Source organism: Mesitornis unicolor, unplaced genomic scaffold (assembly GCF_000695765.1).
Source record: "Mesitornis unicolor isolate BGI_N332 unplaced genomic scaffold, ASM69576v1 scaffold37587, whole genome shotgun sequence".
NCBI classification, from domain to species: Eukaryota; Metazoa; Chordata; class Aves; order Mesitornithiformes; family Mesitornithidae; genus Mesitornis; species Mesitornis unicolor.
In genome coordinates this window covers 33,130-56,581 of record NW_010196414.1, presented here as the reverse complement: position 1 = coordinate 56,581, position 23,452 = coordinate 33,130, and the positions used below count along the sequence as shown (strand labels likewise).

At 35.3% G+C, this 23,452-nt stretch overlaps 1 protein-coding gene across 1 annotated transcript in view; it reads left to right on the top strand.

The window, feature by feature from the left end:
* LOC104535487 (protein broad-minded-like) overlaps nucleotides 1–23,131 on the top strand; it is a gene marked incomplete at both ends in the record, with an annotated part of 33,974 nt that extends 10,843 nt beyond the window's left edge. The window contains 8 exons of the mRNA XM_010188470.1: nucleotides 1,092–1,217; nucleotides 9,721–9,804; nucleotides 13,941–14,010; nucleotides 14,811–14,926; nucleotides 15,730–15,884; nucleotides 17,630–17,770; nucleotides 19,611–19,799; nucleotides 23,027–23,131. Coding sequence (XP_010186772.1) covers nucleotides 1,092–1,217; nucleotides 9,721–9,804; nucleotides 13,941–14,010; nucleotides 14,811–14,926; nucleotides 15,730–15,884; nucleotides 17,630–17,770; nucleotides 19,611–19,799; nucleotides 23,027–23,131 — 986 coding nt within the window. The remainder of the gene's footprint in view (nucleotides 1–1,091; nucleotides 1,218–9,720; nucleotides 9,805–13,940; nucleotides 14,011–14,810; nucleotides 14,927–15,729; nucleotides 15,885–17,629; nucleotides 17,771–19,610; nucleotides 19,800–23,026) is intronic.
* Nucleotides 23,132–23,452: the final 321 nt, after the last annotated feature.

Sequence of the window (23,452 nt, the reverse complement as noted above, 5' to 3'; positions counted from 1 at the left end):
AAACCTATAATGAAAAACATTATCTGATCCATTTGTGCCTGATATATAGCAATTGTACCAAAAGACTGTGTTTTAATAGTGCTCATGTAAAAAGTCAAGCATTCAGAAGTTAGAAAATGCCTGAATTTAGAAAATGCTGGAAAATATTGCAGCCTCTGGCAGCACCAAGTTTCTCTAAATATCAATGCAAAACTTTCAAGGTGACGTTTCAGCAACAGCAAAAGTATACTTTTAGTGTAATCTTTTGTCCCAATTTTAAGTCCTTGTGCTAAAGTCGGGAAACACTGGAGATTAGCAGCAAAGCTTTTATAAGAAATCACATAGCATGGGCATCCTGATGTATTTTTGCAAAATTTACTCAGTAGGTATACCTAGCAACCTGGAGGCGTACACATAAGTGCCATATTATCTGTCCATAGTAGGAGCAGCTAAAGGAAACCTGCTTACAGAAAGAAGCAGAAATTTTCTAAGGAACACTGATATGTCTTATCATGCTTCATTTCATGTTCTGCAAAACAGTGCTGCCACTTCACAGTTTTATTATTGAAACAATGATATTTGGTGGAGGATCTTTGCCTATCTTTTCTATTTTAGATTTTCAGAGTGATGAAATTACATGGAAATGCCAAACTACTTTCTTTAAAATGTCTTTCCGATTCTTATCATTTCAGGACAGGGCAGTGGTAACTTTAGGGAAGTTATAAAATGTACCTCAGTAATGTCTTAAATATTCAAAACCCAGCAGTAAGTAGAATGAATATTTATGTTCTGTATAAAGCAGAATGTCATCAGCTTTAGGGACTGCTTCTCCAGTTTAATTGTTGTTAGATAAGGGATATTTATTTAGTCTTGTCTTTCAAAGGTTTGAGGTCTGCCAAAAATACCAGGCAATGACAGGGCTTTCAGCTGCATCTGACTTCCTTCTTCTTCATTGAAATGGTTTCTAGTTTCAGAATACATCTACTTGCCTCTGTGCTACTCTATAACTCGTAGCTTATTAGTTACGTAGTGAGTTTAAATGAAAGAAAAAAGGGAAAAAAAAGAGCCAATATTATCATTGCAGAATAACACTAATTTTTTGTTTCTTCTAGATAAAGATCTTGACAAGCTCTTATCACTCTTAAAAAGTCCAGAGAAGCAAACTGGGTGGACAGAAATTTGCAGTAAACACTTCTGCAAAGTCATGAAAGCCAGACCAGATATCATCAGTGGAACAAGTGAGTATGACTTACTGAGGTAAACCAAGCAAGCAAACAGAAGGCCAACTAGTAAGCAACCGTTCTTCAAGCTTTCATTAAGAATTACATTGTCTATACAAGTAGTCAATAATTTTGTGTTGATTATGCAAACTATTTCAACAGGATTTTCCTGAGAAAATAAAGCCTATACCTCATGTCCTTTTCCTTTTCTCTTTATGGCCATCATCCCTCTCTGTTGGCTGTTTTCAAGGAAATTTGACACAGAAAGAGGGCTCAAATATAAATCTTTCTTTTAGATCTCTAGAGTCTGTTACTGAGATGCTGAGAAAATGGAAAAGAGAGCCTGAGAGAAAACAAACATTTCCCAGAGATCAGTGAATTACTTTTAGGCAAGTTGGGAAATTAATGGCCAATTTCAGTAAAAATTTTCAGAATTAAGCCATACTGAACATCGAAGAGCCCACTCATTCACGTTTTTCTTCTTTGTCATATAGATTTTCTAGTGAGGAGTGTGCTCATGCAGGAGCATTGGTATAGATCAGTTAAAACAAAAAACCAGCCAAAACAAAACCAGCAATCTCCCATATGACATAAATAATCAGAAATCAGACATAATAATTCACTTAAAATATAATATGAACTTTTGTAGCAACAAAGAAGCTATGTGTTTCAGAAATTTCTGGCTTTCATTACTGTAAGAATTCTGATTATGATGACACGGTCAGTACATAGTCTTAACTTCTTGTTTACAGATGCCAAAAGTTTCCCTTCAGATTATTTAGGTAAGCAGTTAATACAACTGACAGTGAAGACAGATGAAATACCTTCTATATGGGATCAAAGTAACCCAGAATGTGTGATTTATGTAAGAGCCCTGAATTTTATGATAAATTATATAGTAATGTAAAAGTTATAGGGTGGTTTCAGAAGCATTAAGGAAGTAATTTATACAGGAACTGGTTTAATATTAAAATAGTTAATAAGAAATTTGTCATTTGTATAATGTGGTTAAAGTCAATAATTATTGAATGTTTCTAATTTCTCAGAGCTTTCTGTTCTTTTTGCTTTTCTGAAACAAGCTTGAGTCTATAGTCTTAGGTGTTTGTAAATTAGAGCTTTCACCTTCCATTTTGAAGAATTAATGTAGGCAGAATATGTGTGTATTTATATATAATGCATATATCCGCTTATAATGTACCTTATATTGTACATGCTTTTATTCAGACAGCTCTCTGTGAACAGAAATTCATAACCATTCAGAAAGAGCTGGATGTATTTTGAGTTTCTGTTAGTATAAGAAAAAGAAATTGAAGAGTAGCAACTAAAAAAACCCCAGATTTTTCTAGCAAAATGGTATCTTTACTTTTCTTGCATGACTCTGATCTAGTAGTTCAGTGAAGTGTTTTTTAATGTTATATATTGTGAAGCACAAATTACTCGGTCTTTGTAAAATCAATTTTATTTGAATGCCGCATATTTTCTTGGATTAGAGTAAAGTTTTGTTGAAAATTGTTAGTCTGTCTTCCTGCATCTAAAAGGAATGATTTTTTTGAAAAATCAAAAATTTACAAGAAACAGAATTAACATTTAAAGTACATGGCTTACAAAGAAAAAGTCTTTTGTGCTTTGTAGTTATCCGTACACAGCCTCAAAAGCTGTGTAGGTTGTTTTCTGTAACTTTGTTGGAGGTGCCAGAAGATAGAATGAGGAATTAGAGTCATTAAGATTTGTTAACCCAAAGTAAAAAAATATCCTTGCTTCTGAATAATTGTTTCCAGCCGAGATGGAACTGGGAGTAGAAGTCAGCAAGAAAGTATCCATGGAGCTGTTGTTATGCCTCACAAGGACTTCTGCAAGTGCTTTTACAAACTGCAAAAAAAAAAATAATGAAAATAGAAACAGAATAGCATGATGAAATACTAACTAAATAAAAACACCCTACAAAAGAATAATAATATTATAAACTAAGTGTAATTACTAGTAATTTAAGGTGGATGCATAGCTGTTCAAATGATGCATATCTGCTTGGTGATATTTCAGAAGTAGCATAATGTCTGCATAGCTGTGTGGTTTGAGACAGCATCACGTTCACTGAAACTATTTTATGAGGCAGCTATGCTGCTGTGTACCTTTTGCAGCATGTGAAGCTCTCCCATATTTCAGAGAACTGAGTAATTTCAGTCTTGATCCCAAGAAATTAACTTTCTCTTTAGTTTCAGATGGACCAAACTCACAAGGATTACAGAAGAAAGATGCATACTTATGCTTCCTGTACTGGCCCCTTCCTAAGGGAGACTAATATTAACAGCAGTTGAATCAGAACATAATCAGCAAAGACAACATTGGATTCAATGACTGTATAGTGTAGCATGTGTTGATTTTTGAAATATTTTGTGGTCTGGTGTCAGGATTACCAGGTGCTGAATCTGTAGAACCTGCTTGAACTCCATCAGAAAATTCTTGAGCAAACTGTATGGTATCAATATCTGTAATTCATTCTTCTCGTGTCGATTACCAACACATTGATTTGGTCATCAATGGTATCGCATTACTTTTGGGAATGTCCATCTTCATCCCTAGATTGGTGTTTTCTCTGCTAAAGCATCACCTCTGACTGTAGCATTTAATAATTTCTGTGGTCATACACAAAAGATCCAGTTTTGGATGGCTTTACTGAACCACTAAAAGGAGATACCAACCATTCTCAGGCTTGTTTGTCTTTTAGTGTGGCAGGACTGAAAGTGTGGGATTTTTCTTGGTCATCTAAAAGCAAAGCATATTGTAGACAACCAGCTTCTATATTTTATTCTTCTAAGCACAGTAAGCTAAGACAGATGTTCTTCTAGTAATTCCTTCTACAAAGGTGCCACAGGATTGTGGATGCTAGAGGTATAGCTGCTTGTTACTGTCTTTGCATGTGTCTGAGTAAATCAGCTAGGGATCCATGGACTAAGCCCTTCTTCAGGTTGTTTTGACCTTTTTTGGACTACTCTTTGCAATGCTTGTGGCCTCCTTGAAGCATCTTTAGTACATCTAGATAAGAGTTGTCTGTGTATTGGCATCTAGGCTCTGGCAGGAAATGAAACAGGCAAATTAACTTTCTGAGAAATAGCTTAGATTTATGTAGAAAATTATTTGGCTTTGTGAATCTAGGCTTAGTATATTGCATGTTCAAAACACTCACATGATTGGGATGTATTTTTTTGAACCAGTGATCTTCACTGTTTCATCCATGCCTTTTTCAGTTGTCTCCCCCTTCTCGTCCTTCAGGTTTTGCAGAAGGCATTTGTGTTGCTTTCAGACCCAGCAACTCCTTTCTTGTCTGTTCCTAGTTAGTGTTCTGTTAGTAGCTGATCTCTTTGGTGTCTGGGTAGATTCTACTCCTTTAGTCTTCTCCTCTCGTAGGGGACTTTAGGTAACAGAAATTGAAGGTGTTCCAGAGTTCATACAATTATATGCTAACTTTCTTCCTACATAACTGAGAGGTAATCAGTCCCCAAATCTTATTTGTTCTCCTTAATCTTTATATCCATGTGTGGTTATGGATAGGGATAGTAAACTCAGCTAAAGTAACTTGCTTCATGGGGTCATTCAGAGTTTCCACGGAATAACTCCCTCAGGAATCTGGGATTAGATTACCAATATTCTTTAGGGCCTATTAATTTACCTCCAAAATGTTCTCTCTTAAACAATCAAGCAAATACATGTGGGAAGCATATTTCTTTTTTAAAGTAATTTTCATTTTCAGGCAGTTATTCTATTAGGCCCGACAACTGTTGATGACTTCAGAGACACAAAAAATATAGCAGCTTTTGAAATTGCCTATGAGATCCTACTGGAAAACACAGGATTTTTCTTCATTTTTCACAAGTGAATGGTTGACGAAAGCAGAGTGCTTATGATCAACACAGTGTTCTGCAATCCATTAATGCTTTATGGGCTCTGCATCATCTGAGGTAGCTCTGTCAATGCATGCTGACAAAAAATACTATGATCGTTTGAGGCGATGTCATTGTTTGTGCCATTTGGGTGCTACTGCTTTTAGCAATTGCTGCAAAAAGTTGAAAGTAAATGCAAAACTTTCCTCATAGGATAAAGAACCAAAAAGATGGATATTTTCATACGTATGACTGTTGTGTATGGTTGCGTTTTGTTTGGTGGTTTTTTTTTTAAAATTCAGGATAACAAAATGCTAAACTTTGGCAGTTTAGCAAAACAGCATAATCAGATGTTGTAAATGTATATACCTTATATCAAGGCATACTTTATAGCTACCAGAATCTCATCAAAGAGGGTATCTCAGTTGTCACCACTTTGCCTATATATAGAAGTAGAGGTTATAGTTTGATGGAAAGGATCTTCTGGATTCAAAGACAATGAAATACTACATTTTTAGAGTTGTTACTAGCAAGCTGTTCTTTGTCTTAAAGAGATAATTATTTGAGTTTTCATTAGGTCCAGCTAAAGAAGGTTCCACTAACTTTAGTCTTGCATAGTAGTGTTCACACTTGTTAAGCTTGTCAGAGAGAATTCTCTAGGCTGTGATTTTCGAAAGACAAATTAGAGTAACTGCATTAGATTTTCAATCTGAATTGATCCTCAGAGGAGCCTATTCTTCTCTGTAAGAACATAGATTCTCTAAGCTCAACGTGGTCTTTTTAAATATGGACCAAATCTTTTGTCTTGAAGATCTCTCAGTTAGATCTAGATTCTGCCTGTGGTCTGCTGTTGTTTTTTAGTATGACCAGTTAATAAACCCTGTATAGGCTTTTAGCAAATAGGTTTTTAGAATAATACAAAAAAGATGTTTACTTTTTTAAGTCCTTACTTGATTTTTCAAGGCGGCTTGTTTCAGAAACAGAGTGGAACAGTGGGTCTTTCATGTTATGCAGGAAGAATAACTGCAGATCAAAACTTCTTTGTGTCCCCCAAACCAGTTTGGAGTAACTTCCAAAGGAATAGCCTGTAAGCAGTGTAAGTGCATGTGTGTGAAGAGTACAACATTTGATTAGGATTTGCAAGGCTGTTTTTTTTTCATTAATAAAGAAGATACTTGTATATTGGTATAAGATATGCAACCTTCATCTCTAATGGAAGCACGGTCAGAATTTTTATTATCTTGTTTTCTTCTTTTCAAAGAAGATGCAGGTTGTTCCTTTGCCATTTCCATGTACAATAATTGAAAGTCTCTCTTATTATCTTAGAAATTCAAAAAAGTCCTCCTTATTGTTGCCACTAAGAAGAGAAATTCCAACAGTGTTTTTCATAGATTTATAAACCCAGAATATGGTTGATGGAGTTGAAAATTTCTGACAGTATTGCTACAAAGAAGTCAGCTGTCCATGTTTTTTACTCTTGAATTTTTAACCTCTAACACAAGTCAAGCAGGACTGCTGTTAATTCTCTGAAGAAAGTTCTTCTTCTAAAACTCTCTCAAGTATCTGTGAGTTGGTATAGAATATGATCCAGCAACACTAGTTATATTAAAATGTCTGTAAAAATCTGGTGCTTTCTGCAGTTTTTGACCTTTGGCTTAAATCTTCCAGAGTAGGAATTAAATAACTTCTCATGGCAGTTACATATTAAAACAGTTTTACTCACATGAATTTTTTAAATAAGTGTTCTTATGCAGTTTAGAAGCCATTTCGATTACCATCCTTTTGTACGTTAGTTCTTCAAGGAAGAAAACCCATCCTGCAGGAATTCAGCTGTTTTCTGAGCATACTGCAATCGTTTAGGGAATTTAAAACCCCTTTCATTTGTTTTGTATAAGATTACACGCTCCTAAATTAAAATTCTCTTTATTTTGGACGTGTGAATTTAATTTGCATGAGGTAATTGCCAGTCTCTTAAAAACTTCTATGTTAATACAGCCAAGCTGCCATAATTTAAGAAAATCAACATTTTCACTGAGTTGGTAGGCCACAACACTATCTCTGAACATAACCTCTGCATAAGAATGTGGGCTTTTACAAAAGTACTGACTGTACAATGAACTTCCCTAAAACTTTTGTTTGCTCTTCCAGTTAAATGAAAAATCACTGAGTCAAGTTTCCACCTTTATAAAGATTTTTGAGGAGTGTCCAAATGGCGGCTAAATAATGTAGTATTAAAAATTAAAATAGCTACTTTACGTTTCACATATCACATTTCTTTTCAAAGAAACAATGTCCTGTGAGATCCCTCCATTTGGTTATTAACCAAATTTGTTTTGCTAAACTCTTAAGTGTGTCTTCCTCTCTCAAACTTGATTAAAAGCTTTTCAATGATCCTGATAGGCACTTAGATAAATACTTTCAAATGGTGGAAGTAAATTTAGTGCTTGAGTTTCAAAAAATTGCTTAGCCGTTGAGCTGTCACTTCTCCCATTACCTCAAGCACTGAACTGAAATACTCGACTGCTAGGTCAAGCGTGTGGCTTCCTTCCAACATAGAGAGAAAAAATGTACAGCATTCTGACTTGGCTTGGAACTTTCTGAATTAAGTGGTATTTTAGTCTTTTTTGCATAGTTCCTGTTTGCTGTTATAGTATGGCATATTTCAGTAATCACAATACTAATAGTCATACAGTAAACATCTAGCTAGCTACAAGTTTGAAGTTTAATTTCTGCTTTTTGCTATCTAAAGTTCCAGTTATAGACACATTTTCTCATTTCACACAAATATTTGTTATATTGTTTGTGGACAAAATTCCACTAAGTGTATTAGTGAAGATTAGTGAGATTGTTTATTCTCTTTATTCTCACAAAATGAATAAACTGCTTCCCTTCTCTAAAATAAATGGCTTTTTGCTAGCTTCATGTGGTTTATTAACCATGATTAAAAATAGCTATATTATGTTTAATTAGCAGTTTCTCCTCTCCATAAAAATGCATAAGAATATAAATTACACATGTAATGTTTTTGTTTTGATTTAGTAGTTCTTTGCAATACAAAATTAATTTTGTTACTGTTGGAGATGGCTACCCTAACTGTAAATCTGTGTTTAGCTGTTGTAGTGAAACTTCTCTTCCCTTTTTCCCTTCCCACCAAAACTCAACCTCTTTAAAACTTCTTCTAGACTAACTCAGTATAAATAGATTTCTGTAAATGTTTTAGACAACTAATCAAGAAAAGAAATAATGATTTAAGGTTGGTGTGTTAGCTTAAAATGGTTGGGAAAAGAGTTATTTGTCTTTATGATCTCCTTTGGTGCCAGTTTTCCTGTCAGCAAAGGCTAGTTAAGAACTTCCTAGCTTTCTCCATTGCCACCTTTAGCACAGGTTGTTATGCCTTACGTGTGCTGCTACAGCTGTTTGTACAGTTAGACACTAAAAGGGCTGAGTGGAATTATTCAGTCTAAAACCAGCAAAGCCACCTGTGGGTGCGTGATGTGCAGGAATGGGTGACCTGGGACTGAAGCTTCAGTGCTGTTAAACTGAGGTGCTGCCAAGGAAGTGGTAACATGCAGAATTAAAAGCAGAAACCCCATGGGTAGAAGCACTCACTACTCTCTAAATACACTTCCTTGATTTGCATTATTGTGAAAAGGTTATGTTACTGTTCTTTAGATCCTATTTTATCATGACAACAGCAGCTGATTTTGGATAGTATATACTTATAAAAATGTTCATTGTTGCTATCGTAAATTCTTAACATGGTTCATCTCGATATGGGCTTCCTCCATGCAGCATGTGTAAAGGCTTCCTTGTATCCTTTGCTTGAATCTGTAAGGTAGCAGTGTGCTTAGTTGCAGTAGACCCAGACTTTCAGAACTGAGGAATCAGGAACAGTTTCTGGTAATGATTTGTCACTGAGAGTTCTCACTAACTTTCTGGCTAACATCCTGGTAAGGTGGGAGGTATGATTTCCTACATAGTGACCAGGTGTCAGCATCTGACTTATTTATCTATGCAATATCTGCAGACTCGAAAGTTCCATGACAAGAACTGAGTAAGAACATTATGGTCAGCATAAAACACAGAATTTCCGAAAGCAAATGCTCCTATTGCTTAATTTTAAGTGAATAATTTCTATCTTCTGATGGCATAGGTGGTTTTATGTTGTGTTTTTTTTGAAACAGGCCTTAAAACTTTTGTTAGAATCACTTTGGGATGATGTGGGTTTTTGCTGTGTGTGGGTTGTTGGGGCTTTTTCCATATTTTCTTTTTTTTCCTGTCTACATATACAGAAATATGGTAAGATATTGTAATTCAATTATAGTTAATTTTCATTTCATATTGTAACCGTGTAACAAATTCTGAAGTAATCCTTGGAGGATACAAAGATATTATGGGATTCTCTTTCTGTTTACACTGAATATATTCTCAGTAAAGCTATTAAATTTTAATTTTAAGTTAGGAATGTTGTTAGGAATCCAAAAGTGCAATGCATGCCTTGAAATGCTCCCGCATAAAAACATGAATAAACATGCAGCAATTCATATAGCTTTAGTTTCTCACATAATGTCATTTGTTAGGTAATGTAGTTCCACATTTTGTTCACTGGCTTTAATGTTTTAAGGGGTTTTTACTTTTTGCAGTTTTGGCAGAGTTAATTGAAAAGTTCGTGTCACATCTTTCTGAAAACCGATCGGATTGTTATTTCAGCACAGGAAACTATAAAGGTCAGTTTCTTAATAATTTATTGCCATGTAGCCTCTTCACATTTGAATTACTTTCCTTTTAAATGTATCTGTAGCATTGTGGGGGTTGTTTAACATGTTCTTTAACAATTCAGATATTCATTGCTTAACTGGTGGGAAATACCTCACTTCAGAGCAAAAGATGATCTGCTTGAGTAAAGAGTACAGATAACTATTAGTCATGGGCTTTCACATTTCTGTATGAATCACAGAATATTAGGAGTTGGAAGGGACCTTGAAAGATCATTTAGTCCAACACCCCTGCCAGAGCAGGATCACCTAGACTAGGTCACAAAGGAACGTGTCCAGGCGGGTTTTGAATGTCTCCAGAGAAGGAGACTCCACAACCTCTCTGGGCAGCCTGTTCAGTGTTCTGTAACACAGTAAAAAAAGTTTTTCCTTATGTTCAGGTTGAACCTCCTATGCTCCAGCTTGCTCCCATTTCCACTTGTCCTATCATTTGACATCAGAGAGAAGAGCCTGGCTCCTTCCTCCTGTCACTCGCCCTTTACAAATTTATAAACTTTAATGAGGTCACCCCTCAGTCTCCTCTTCTCCAAGCTAAAGAGACCCAGCTCCCTCAGCTGCTTCTCATAAGGGAGATGCTCCACTCCCTCAATCATCTTTGTGGCTGAGTAATGGAAAGATGGAAATGCAGAACAGGTGAGGGTATGAGTCAAAGTATTTGTTGACAGCTATTAAAGAATGATTTACAAAACTGGTGGCATAAACATTTAAGATGGTGTAAGCATCAGCTTACCTTTCAAAAGCCCCATAATATATAATAAACCCAATGGTATGCAATTGATATTTCATTAAAGGATGTGTATTAAAAAACTGCTATTGTTGGCAGAGCAATGAGTGTTAGTTTTGTACAGATGTCGTGCTGAGAGCCAAGAATAAAGGATGAACGATAAAGTTAATTTATTCTGAGTATAAAGTAATACATTTTAATATTTTAAAGCACTTGCAATATTAGAATATTTAGAAGCATTGTTAATATCTGCCAGAAAATGCATTTTCATTCTTTACTATCTGTCCAGGACTGTTCTTTTAGGTTGTAGTTCATTCATTTAGACTACTTACTCTGCCACTAACTCTGGAGAACCAAGCCTGCTTTCGGGAGAGTCTGTTATTTATACTGCTGTTTTATTGTTGCATCCATAGGATGCAAATACGGTGTCCTTGGAGACTTCAGCTTTGCCTTTGAAGTTTCAAAGCATAAAACCCTCTTTCTTTTATGTAGTGGCCTTTACCTTCTGAAAGCTTGCTAGCGGAATATTCTTAATTTTATTTGAGAATGTCTCTCTCTGCTTAATGAAGAGACTTGCTGAAGTGACAGTTCTTTCTGTCACTATTTTATTTTACCTTAAAATATCCCTAAAGGGCTTTGTGTTGTCCTGCGTTAGTTTGTCATTTATTTTTCAACTTCTCAGGAGGCGTAACGGGCAGCAAAAATATTTTCATGGACTCATAAGACTTGCTCTTTACATATTTCTGACGCTTTCCAATTCAATTTATGATTTAGATGATTCCTTTAAAAGCCCACATAATGTATTCATGAGATAAATAATTTATTTGACGCCTAGACTGCCCCTCTTGCTCCTCTCTGTACATCTCTGTTTAGGTCATAGTTCGAAGTATCACGTATTCTCCAATGATATGGACAGCCCAGGTGTAATTTCTTTGTCTATTTGAGGGAACATCTATCTCACATTTCTTTGGAGAACAGTATAGCCCACAGACCTAACTGTTAGAAAAACAGGAAAGCCAGCTTGCTTTGAATAAGGCAGAAACTAACTAGAGGAGGAGCAGACATCTCATGGTGCAACTTTCAAGTGGATTCCTTGCCCAGCAAAGGCAGCGTCCTGCTGTTTGTTAAGGATAATGGCTGAGTGCTTCCATCCAGTGTGGGAGGACTCTAATGAAGGGAAGCTGTAGTCCATTCTCTGTTCACTTAGATGTCGAGCACCTTAGTTTCAATCCAGTCATGTCAACCTTATGTTCAAAGCTATAATTTAAAACACTTTCAGGAAGGTTGAACCTGGATATTCTGCTTCATTGATGTGTGATTTCACCATACGTCATTGATAAGGTGGAGGTAGCAACAATACTATGTTATTTGTCTAAAATGTAATGCCAACTTTGAAGAAACACCAGGTATATCCATATCCTCTGGCAATTGCATACATTAAATCTATTTTTTAGAACAGAAAATCCCAAATAGGTACAGAAACAAAGATAACATAGTGAAAGCTTCAATTCTTGATTTTCTTGAGCTTGATAGATTTTTTTAATTTCCATAATAAACCAGCTCAGGCTGTGACATTCCTTTTTTTGCATTTTCTGAATATTTTTTTCATTCAGTCTTATACAGACACTATTGGACATAAATTTTGCCTGTTCATTTCTGAAATAAAAGTTCCAAAACTTAAAGAATTGGCTGACGAACAATTTTCATTTGCAAATGCTTTTGTTATTCCATGTGCTTTAATGAAGACAAAACTTGGATTTCAGAAAGAGAGAAGCCTTCTCAAGGACAGTCAGTAGTCTGGTGTTAAGAAACTGGTGTGCAATGTAGGCAAAGGGTCGGCGTTGTCTTAATGCTTTCTTTCCTTGTCAGCAACACTATTATCACACACGCTTTTTGTGAAGAGTTCTCCAGTCCAGGAAAGGGTGTTGCTTAGACAGTGTATTTTTCTCAAGGGTTTATTTTAAGTTTTATAGGAAAATAGTTACTAAAATTTCATAGCACCTTTTTTAGATAGGTTGTCCAGGGAAACTTGTTTAGACCAATAAATTCATGCTGATTGACATGAAACAAAAATCTAGCTCTAAAATTGAATCTATGAGCTTACTCCACTCTGGAACAGTAAAAGGGCTTAACTGTAAGAATCAGGCTTTCAGCTAAATTTACACTCATTAAAGGTTCTTATTTACATCATAAACCAGTGTGACATTCCTATGAAGATAGGGAATGCTCCTTGAGAACCTAAGCCTGTATTTTGCTTCCTATGTTTGTAGAGAAGGGACAAAAAAAGCACACTCAAATCTTTATCAGATCTTACTTACTTAAAATTAGGTTTCAAACTGATTGAATAGTGATTGATCAGATTTGTATACATTTCCCAGGATTTTCTGCTAATCTGTATGAAGGGTTGGAATTTCTCCAAGGGGAACAGTTAATTATTGAATGCCATGTTATTTCACAGTATCTTTTCCATATTCTTATGTGTAACAGCGATCAAAGCTAAATCCTAAAACCGCTGTTACAGTGGAGACATTTTTCTGAATTAGGTAAAGCTAATGAGTTGTTAGAAGGTAAACTATTCCAGGTGCATCTTTCTAGCTGTGCATCTAAGTAAGCCAAACATGCACTTGGTGATTGCATGTGTCCACCATTCTCTTGAATAAATTTGAGTCTGAGGAACTGAAAAGCAGTTTCTAATAGTTGATTAATTTTCATGAGGAGAAGCCACAATTTTCATGAAAGTGGATTCAGTACAATGCATAGATATTCAGTGTTTATCATGTTTCTTGAAATGAGAAATTGATTATCTTAAAAAATGACAGCATTCTAAACCCGTAGGTAGCTGTAATTAGAATAACACAGTCATCCATCTGCTGTGGAATCCCTCAGGATTTCAGTCTATTATAAAATTTGAAATATGGAAAAATCAAATTAGTTTGGGTTGTTATCATTTTCAAGATAAGAGAAGGAAAAATATCTGATAAACCACTATGCAGTTACAGTGTTTAATTATAAACAGTAACACAAATCTTACTTGAAGTTTACTTCAGACTGTGGGCTGTGATACAGCTATTCCTAATTACACCCTGGCTGGACTGGGAGACCATCTCCTGCATTGCCATCTGCAGGAGGAGCCACCTCAAAATGGAGACAGGGCTTCCTTGTGGCTTAGAGGTTGTTATGCTGATTGCTTCTCCTCTGCCATTAAATATGGCTTTGCTGGGCCTGAATTGAATTAGCCATTAGTCATTTCAAGTAAGAAACAGTTCTGCAAAACTGGTATTCATGCATGAAGGAAGCTTTACATTAGTATTCAGTTAATATAATATAAAACATTATGCTTTATTATATTTTTCCTTTGTTTCAGCCACGGATGCAGATGTGAAGAATGAAAGCCTTTCATCTGTGCAGCAGCTTGGTGTTGAAATGACAGTCAGGTACACGGTATTAAAATATTTCCCTAGTGTATTTCTAGAATTTGTTTGATTTTCATGGAATAACTTTAATGATATTTAATCCATCAACTTAGTGCTTGATACCATTTAAATCTAAAGATCACCTTTAAGAAAATGAATTCTAACTGTGCAAATGAATAAGGTATTGGTATGTAATTAAATTATCTTTACAGATTATATAGGTTATTATCCTTTATTGTTTTAAAGGCTAATTGTAACTTGTTAGTAATATTTACTGTAAAATTACATTATCCTGAGTTATGTGTCTTTTTTCCCTCACATTACTTCTCTAAATGGCTGTTTAGCTAAGCTTAGTTATGTGCCATTTACACATTTTATTTGACTGGTAATTTACAGAGCATTGATGAAGGAAAAGCTAATGTGTCTGCACTTCCAGAGATTGTTATCTTTAGCATTAATATTTGAATTCTGATGCTAATAATTACACATACAACATACTTGGATAGAATTCTAAATAATCTGCGTGAAGAAAATGAGTCATGTGTGTTAAGAATTTTTCCCCAGCACAGTCTCTGAACTAAAACGAATTTAAGTGAGGAATTGTAACGCTAAGTAGCAAATGTTTGGTGTGTATCCTTCTTAGATAAAGCTTAATAGGTTTTATTAAACCATTTATGTGTATATCTGCAACATAGTGTTTGTGATGAACAACGCTATGACAGCTTAACTTTCACAGGCCTATTAAATACGAGTTCCTGCTTTTTAGGAATTTAAAAAAATATTTAACCTTTAAACAGTTGTTTTTTAACTTCTTGTGCTAGATATGGAAAATATCTAAACCTGCTAAAAGAAGATGCTGAAAATGGATTGTGCTTCGTGTTAGCAAATATTGAGAAATTTCTGAAACAACAGCAAAGTATTCTGGTATCCCCACTTTGTATCCTTTCTTTATGACATAAAATATATTGCCTAAAAATGGTAGTGGAATTGGAACTCTCAGTTTGGGCTTTTGATGGTGGTGTAGATGTGTAATATGTACTGAAAGAAAACAAACAAACAAACAGAAAAAAAAACAACAAAAACAACCAGCACTTTTACTTTGAACTTTTCTTAAGTTAAAATGTACACCCAATGCCCTCAAGAAAATCTTCACCCTTTTGTTCTCATACTTTGTTAAAATTGTAAGTCTCACTCCTTTTCGTCATTAACTGTTTTGGAGTAGGATCACATCTTTCTGTATGTGACAGAGTGTCTGCAGCAATGCACCTTTGAGCATTAATGAGTATTTGTAGTACACCCACAATACCAACAGTGTTAATGGTGTTGCCCATGTAATGGTGTGTGGCTGGAACTTGGTCAATGGGAATATTTGCTGACCCTTTTAAATCTACTATGTAACTTTTTTTTTTTTATAAAATAGGTAACCCTTTCCAACAATCTTTTCTATAGTCTCAGGTATTAGCCTTATATATCACTATTAAAATACACTTCAGGTATATTAGTCAGAATATACACATGGACTAGGAAAAAATTACTGTATAGGGAAAATAGTTTACATGATTTCTTTTAACTCAGTTCCAGAGGCAGCTGTGCCCCAAGAAGCTGCCTTCTGTGCAACTCCATTCACCTTGTCCCATGTCTAACATCCAACATATCTAACTTGCCTCTGCATGCATGGACCTGGGGAGGAGGGCAGGAGTGGGGAGATCTGTGCCCGAGTTCCTTAACCTACTCCCACAGGCTGCTTGCAAGAGCGCTATGCTGGCTACGACTGGTTTGCGTCTTCTGTCTTCCTCATAATGTCAGGGGACAGGGAGAAGACACTGATGTTTCTTCAGCGATTTTCACGTCTTCTTGTTTCAGCATTTCTCTGGATACCAAGGCTGCATATATCTGTAAGAATTTAAAAGTTATTACTTTCTGAAAGGCAACTTTGAAGACTTCTATAGGAGTCTTTTTCACTTCCTTCACTTTTGGGTGGGCTTTTTTACTGCATTAAGTTTACATTAAAGCCCTCTAACTCAACGCTTGACCTCGAAAAATATAGATTTGACATCTGCTCAAATAGTTGTTTAAAAATAAGGAAATAACAGGTGGACTGATAGTAAAGGCAATGTTATTAAATTTTAAAGCTGGCAGTAAAACAAACTTCATTAGTGGCATTAAATTCTGTGTGAAGGCTGTGGGTTTTTTTTTCATTATTACAGTGTACAAGTCCATCCTTTTGATTTTTTTTTTTTTTTAGTAAAAGTATCAGTTTTAAAATTTACTAAATATGTAAATACTGAATGCTTGGCAGTTTTAAATGATTAGTATTTTGGATCATGTTTGTAGTATAAGAAACATAATTTACTGTGTGACCTAGTCTAGGTGATCCTGCTCTGGCAGGGGGGTTGGACTGGATGATCTTTCGAGGTCCTTTCCAACTCCTAATATTCTGTGATTAATTTTCACCTCTATTAGATATGATTTCATCTATTTAAAATAAAACCCTCTCAGATTGACATTGTACATTGTCACATTGTCTTGAATGTTTTGAATGTAAACAACTGTAGTCTTTACTAGAGAACTCTGAGGCGTAAGAAGCACGGATTAGATCCCATACCTCTTCTACATGCAAGCCTCTGTATTAATATGAACTGGTCTCTCTTTTCACCAGAAATGACCGTGTTGGTCCACCCATAGCAGTGAACCTGGCCCTGAGGTTGCTCCAGCACAATGAAATATTGCTCCACTGTGTGAACATAGTTGTGCTGAACACAGTCAGTGCTGAGAACTTCCATGTTATCTTCCATACAAGAACTAGTCAGCATTGCAGGCAGGTTGCTGCAGTGCTAATGTACATTCTCAATACACAAATGATTTCTCTTTTATAATCTATCTTAAAAACACAAAGAGAAAACTCAATTGTACTATTTATATAACTTCCACAACATAAACTAAAATTAAATTCATGTCAAAACATGTACGAGGACTTATTCAGCCATTAGATTATGGTGCTGCCTACCTCAGGAAGGAGGAAAATGGCAAAGGATGTACTTTGAGCTTTTAGCACAAAAACCGAGGACTCATTACCTAGAACCCAAGCACTGATATGCAGAGCTTTCTATGCTGATGAATCCTCTGTTTCTTTTGCTGCACAAAATAGTTTCACTCATTCCAGCCACGTATGCTGCAAAGAAACTTGCATGCAGCAAACAACTTAAAATACCATAGAAGTTCCACTCTGTCCACCAGTTAAAGGGGGGGGGGGAATCCAACAGAAATTAGTATTTTTTTTTCTTCTGTTCTTTTGTTTAAAATAATAATTGTTTCTCCATCCTTACTTTGACTATTAAAGCCTACATGCAATAGAGAACTAGATTGCTAATGCGAAGGAATAGTCAGGAGATATTTAATAGTTTCTAACTTTTAATTTTCTTTAGTTAGGTACATGTTTTTCCTGATGCTTTTCCATCAGCTTTTTTGTTTATTCTATTCCTGTCTCTAAAATAACTGAGATTACTTATTTTACTGGTAAATGTGTACCTTTTTATATATTGTTCTCAGCAAAGTATTTTAAAATAACACGTTTTTGTAGGCTGTAATTATTTTCCTCAGTGTTGTTGTTGTTGTTGTTGATGATGTTATTGTTAATCAGATGCACCTGCCTATTACCACAGTGGAGTCTGGCATCCATCCAGTCTATTTTTGCAGTGCTCACCACATTGAAATGCTGCTGAAAGCTGAGTTGCCACTTGTCTTTTCAGCCTTCCACATGTCTGGTTTCACTCCATCCCAGGTAATTGATGAAAACGTATCAAAGTATCATCAACTTTTTGACTTAAATCCACAAAATCAGGGATATTCAGGAACTACTGTGGTTTTTTTCTATACAACACTTGTGTGGTTGTTAGGAAACTGGGGGCGAGGGGTAGTATTGAGTGCATAGTGACTTAGAGCATCTGAAAATAGAAAGTATCTGATTTCGGTAGAGTATTGACAGTGTAATGCAGCTGATGACCTTCCACTATGTGTTCATGCAGAAAACTCAATAAAAATAATATATACTAAAACCTCCGATTTATCATTAACATTAAATAGAATATCTTATTCCCTTGAATGTTTTTCTAAATTTTCCATAGGAGGGAAATGATTAATTTGGGATAGGTGTATAAAAGGAAGCAGTTTGGGTGATATTAGAGCAGAATTAGTTTTACATAGGCTACCATAACTATTACAATCAAGTAATGCACTATTCTTCTATATTAGAGAGATGTTACTAAAAAAGAATATTTATCCATAATGTTAGCTTTGATTTTATTTACTGCAGTTGCTTGATAACATGAAATACTATGTATGGATCATTGCTTGTAAGGACTACAGTCATGATAAAGCATAAACAGCTTCATGCAGTAATGACTTAGACTGCTAATGCAAAAGACCCCTCATCATAGTAAGAAAGCTTATTGCCCTTCCAAGGCAAGAAAAGTATTTTTCATCTTATGCCATCAAAATTCCTTTTAACCACAAGATTTGCATCTTAAGACACTTCTTAATGCAGACAAATGCTTAAAATAGTCAGCTTGGGATTTGGTCTTTGAGCAGAGAAGTTTGGCAGATGAGGGACTTCATCTCAGCAGTGGAGTGAGGTGCTTATAATTAAATTCCAGTTCTAGGGTGGGTAAACACAGTCGCTCCTTCCTTAACCATTCTTTTGTAACTTATGCTGTATGATTTTTCCAATTGTTTGCACTCAGTTCATAGTAGACTAGTTAGTATTCTAAGCTGCTGACATGACAAGATTTTTTGTTTGGGGATTATTTTGGTTTTTTTTATTTTTTGTTTTCTTTATGTGTTACTGGAATGCCACTGGTGGGTGTCACTGTATCTTATGTGTAATTTTGCAGTTCTACTGCAGGATTAAAAACAAACAAACCCTGAACTGTGAAAACAACTCTGATGTATTTAAGTGCTTGTGTGCATCAATAAATACCTGAAAACAGATTTAATGCCAGAGTATGGCTGCTGTCATCTAATTAGAATCTTGGTACTTCTGCTGCTGCATATTTTTAAACACTTTAAGGACTGATTAGCAGATTTGTGGTCTAGAACTAAATGCTGTACACATCTTAACACATTGTGATTAGAACTGGAAGAAGGAGTCGCTAAGTGTGTTCCATACCCACTTCCTTAAATGAAAACGTGTCTCAGGAAAGGGCCTAGCCTTCATTTATAAGGTAAAGAACTGCTTCAATTTGAAGGAAGATCCACATTAAACACACTTTGATCACTCATTACCCTTCAGGCCACATTATTAAAAAATCTTGAAAGAATCGCCTTTGCTTTCATTGGACTTTGGGTTTTATGTCTCAGCCTCAGGAGTTGCCAGAATATACTTAGATAAGTGAGATGCATGGATGCAGGGTGTTAGGTCTAGCAGAACTCACTGGAAGTCAATTCAGAAGCTGTGATTTAAAAAATGGTGATTCTTCATTCATTTTGTACTTTATCCCTTTTATTTTCATAAGTAAGGTAATATTATAGGAAAAAAGTCTGTAGTATAGAAAAGAGAGAAAGCTGATCAATTATGACTGAATGTCTACAGCAATTTAATTATATATAATTTCATTCTCATCTAGATTTGCCTGCAATGGATAACTCAGTGTTTCTGGAATTACATGGACTGGAGTGAGATTTGCCACTACATTGCTATATGCATTTTTCTTGGCCCCGATTATCAAGTATATATGTGTATTTCACTGTTCAGACACCTGCAGCAAGATATCCTGAAGCACACCGAAGCCCAAGATCTCCAAGTTTTTCTTAAAGTAAGGGTTTATTTTTTAGTTTTTCAATTGCTGAAGGAAAGCAAAGCTCTCAATACTGACACTATATACGTTACTTAATCTGAAGCTCTTACTGAATTTCACTTACTGATTTTAAGTGAGCGAAGTAATACTTTTATTTACTTCCAGGCAGGAAACTGTGGCATACTATTTTCCAGATAATAGCTTTCCAGCATTTTGTCCTGATCAGTTCCCTTTGTGAGCAAAGCAAATAGCCAAATTAAGTCATGAAGACATTTGCTTCAGTTCTCTCCATATGGCCCCAATCTTATTAGGTTAGATGTTCTTCAGAAAGGTGGGTTTACACAGGGGTCTCCTAGGGGAGCTTCAAGAAATGTGGAACAAAGCTCAGTGAGCTGTTACTTTGAACAGATGCTAGTTACTATACAACCACCCACACAGTTTGCCATATTATGAATTACATTTGGGTATTGGATTCTTTTTACAGGATGCTTAGCTATGGATGCAGTCATTAATAGATACAAATATTTGACTCTTATTCCCAGAGAAATTTTTGCTTTTTTTTTCTCTAGTCTTTTTTTAATTTTTTTTTTCTCCAGAGCTGTATGTCTGCATCTTAGTGTGTTCTACAACAATAGATTTCTGACAAGTTTGCATGCAACTTATATATTCTTAAATATGAATAATATATCAACTCAATCATTTTTCTCGAACACATTTGGTACCCAGTCTGAGTTAATTGCTTCACCTGGTTTTGGTAAATGTAGCTTAAAAACTACTTCATCTTGATGTCATTATTGGGATAGACTGTGTAAATTATAGAAGAGAGTATTTGTATGTTGTCCCCTACAGTTTAAACAGGCCAAAGATTTGACATGGTACTATTAAATTAACGAGAAATACTCTATGTTACTGCACTACTGGAGTATTTACAATTCATTGACTGACTGCTACAGAAAAGGAGGAATTAATAGCATACATAAACTGTACTCTTGCTTTTGACAGTTCTTAATTAAGCTAAAAAAAAAATTGTATCACTGTATTAATTCAATTTCCGCTATATTATGGGCTTCACGTGAGGTTACCCGGGTTTAATACTTGTGAAGGTATTAGTCAGTTGCCTTTTTATTGAAATACCCAGATTCAGTTTTATGATTTAGCCTGTTTCTCAGCACAAGATTCACAAATTTGGATTACTGTTAAGAAAAAAATGAACACACCTACAACCTTTGAATATTCATTTTACATTTTTTTTAGTGTGATGTCACCTCTTGAACTTCATACTAGCAATAGTCATTTGCTATATGAACATGTCCTGCTATTTTCCTTCCAATAACCAGCAGTACTTTCTGTTTTTAAGCTTCTAACATGCTTTATATCTGTCATGAAAAGATGATGATTTGACAGCATTACAACTTTGTTGGTATTATCTAATAAATAGTTCCAGCTAGCTATTAAAATTTAAACCAAATATTTTTTTGTGAAATATATATTTTCATTTGCACATGAAAAAAGAAGTTGGAGACAACTTTGCTGTCAGTTCAGATGACATTCTGCTTAGCACTTAAACTAAGTAAAACATTCACCCTTTCAATGTATCCTTCTAGAGGTAAAAAAATGACCACCTGTGAAAGAGATCATCTTCTGTTACTCTATAATTTACCTTTTTTCCGTGCCAAGAGGAAAGTAGAAGTAACAAATTGTCCATGAACACTTTTTCCCTTTTTCTGGTTCTTTCTTTTGTCTGAGATGGGTTACTTACAGTTATGATCCCTTTGAGATGTCCTGAAGTTTTGGCATTATCTGAATTTTAAATTTATTGTTTGGTCTTTTATTAATCCTGTCATGGAAAGATGAAGGTGCTTAGCTTTGTAATTTCCACATGTGAGCCAAGAACACTGTAACCTGCCACCTCAGTAAACCCATCTTGGCTATCTTGGTTTCACTGATTTCATTTGGATAAAATAGAGACTGGGGCTAGAGGATTTGTGACTTCTTGTAATAGCACACATAGGCCAGTACATCAGTCTCTTCTAGGAATCATTTAGCTACTTTCTGTTTTCTGTGAGTATGGGCCACATTACTGACAACTAAGTTGCTGACCAGTGCTTTAATATGTGCACACATTTAATCAATATAGATTTTGACTGCCTTTTTTTTTTTAAGAAAAAAAAATATCTTTTTTTTAAGAAAAAATTTTTTAAGGAAAAAAAAAAAAAGAAGAGTTAATTACCTACTACCATTCTCTACTGGGGTCAGTTTTCCACTGTAGTCAACCTTCTCACAGTGCATGAAGACCAACCTTTGTACCTTTGCTTTTATTTATGAGTAGGGAAGGAGAAATATAAAGACCTTCTCAAATTCCTGTTGAGATGCTGAAGTGCAGCCTTCACGCCTGAGTAGATACTCTCAGGAGAATTCTCCTAAACAGAGTTGCCCAGTCAGTACACCAGCAGTGACAACATGTGCCCACAAGGACTGTCTGGCTCCAGAGAGCTTTTTGCACAACGTGCTGCCAACAGTGGTAATAGTGCTTAGTAGATGGTGGGCACACAAGTTGTTCCAGTTTAGAGCAGCAACAAGTTCACCCATTTTAGCTAGATGGTTCTTCATGATCCTGCCTTCTGCAGTGCATCCTCCCTCTCTCTTTAATATACTTGCCACAAGAAGGAACACAGCCAATTAATTTCTTTTTCCTGAGGGCTCCTTCTTCTACTCTGTGTTTTGGAATCTGTAAGAATTAATCATTTGTGGTGATGCAGAAGTGTTTATTCTGTTTTTACTTAAGCACTTCAAAAAGATCTTTATCATAGATTTTAAAAGTATCTACTGTTACTCTTCTGGTTTTATTGAGAATCTAGTTGGATATTAAAGCCACACTAACTAACTTTTAGCATTCTGTGGGCTGGTATAGAAATCTTTTAAAATAATATTTTAATACTGGTCTTTGCCTTTTTAAAGCTGACTTTGTTTTCCTTAAAAATCTTCATATGGCATGTTCTCCAAAAATGCGATGAACAACATCCACCTGAAAAAACTGCTACCAAAACTGTAATTAGAAAGAACTGTCTGGAAGCAAATACTACCAATTCTTTATTTCTAAATGTAGTGAAATGTGTGTATTTTAAACACCCAGGCTGTGACAGTAGAACAAAATGAGCTATCTTTAGAAGCTTGGAATTCATTAGATTTGAGTTGTGCATCTTTTTTTCCTAGCTAATAAAATTTTTCTGTGTGTACTTGTGCAGGAAGAAGCACTCCATGGATTTCGAGTGAGTGGTTATTTAGAATACATGAAAAGCTTGGAGGAGATCTACAGACCTATGCTGCTGAAAGACATGAGGAACATAAGAGTACAGGATACATAGATGAAACAAACAAGCTCTTTATTTTCCAGATTTGATTACATCCTTTAAAAGGATGCTGATTGATTTATTTATTAATCTCACCTAAAATAATTTAGGCTGTGTAAATGTACATACTGTTAAATAAATAAGGAGGTTTTTCAGAATATAGTTTTTGCAAAAGGACTTACTCTGAGTTTGATGACCTAAAATACCACATTTTCCCAGGCAGACTATATACACAGCTTAATGAAGCAGTGAGCAGAAGGCAGCTTCAGAACCCACCTGTAGGATGCAGAAATGTCTTCCTTAGAACATTAAATCTTCTTT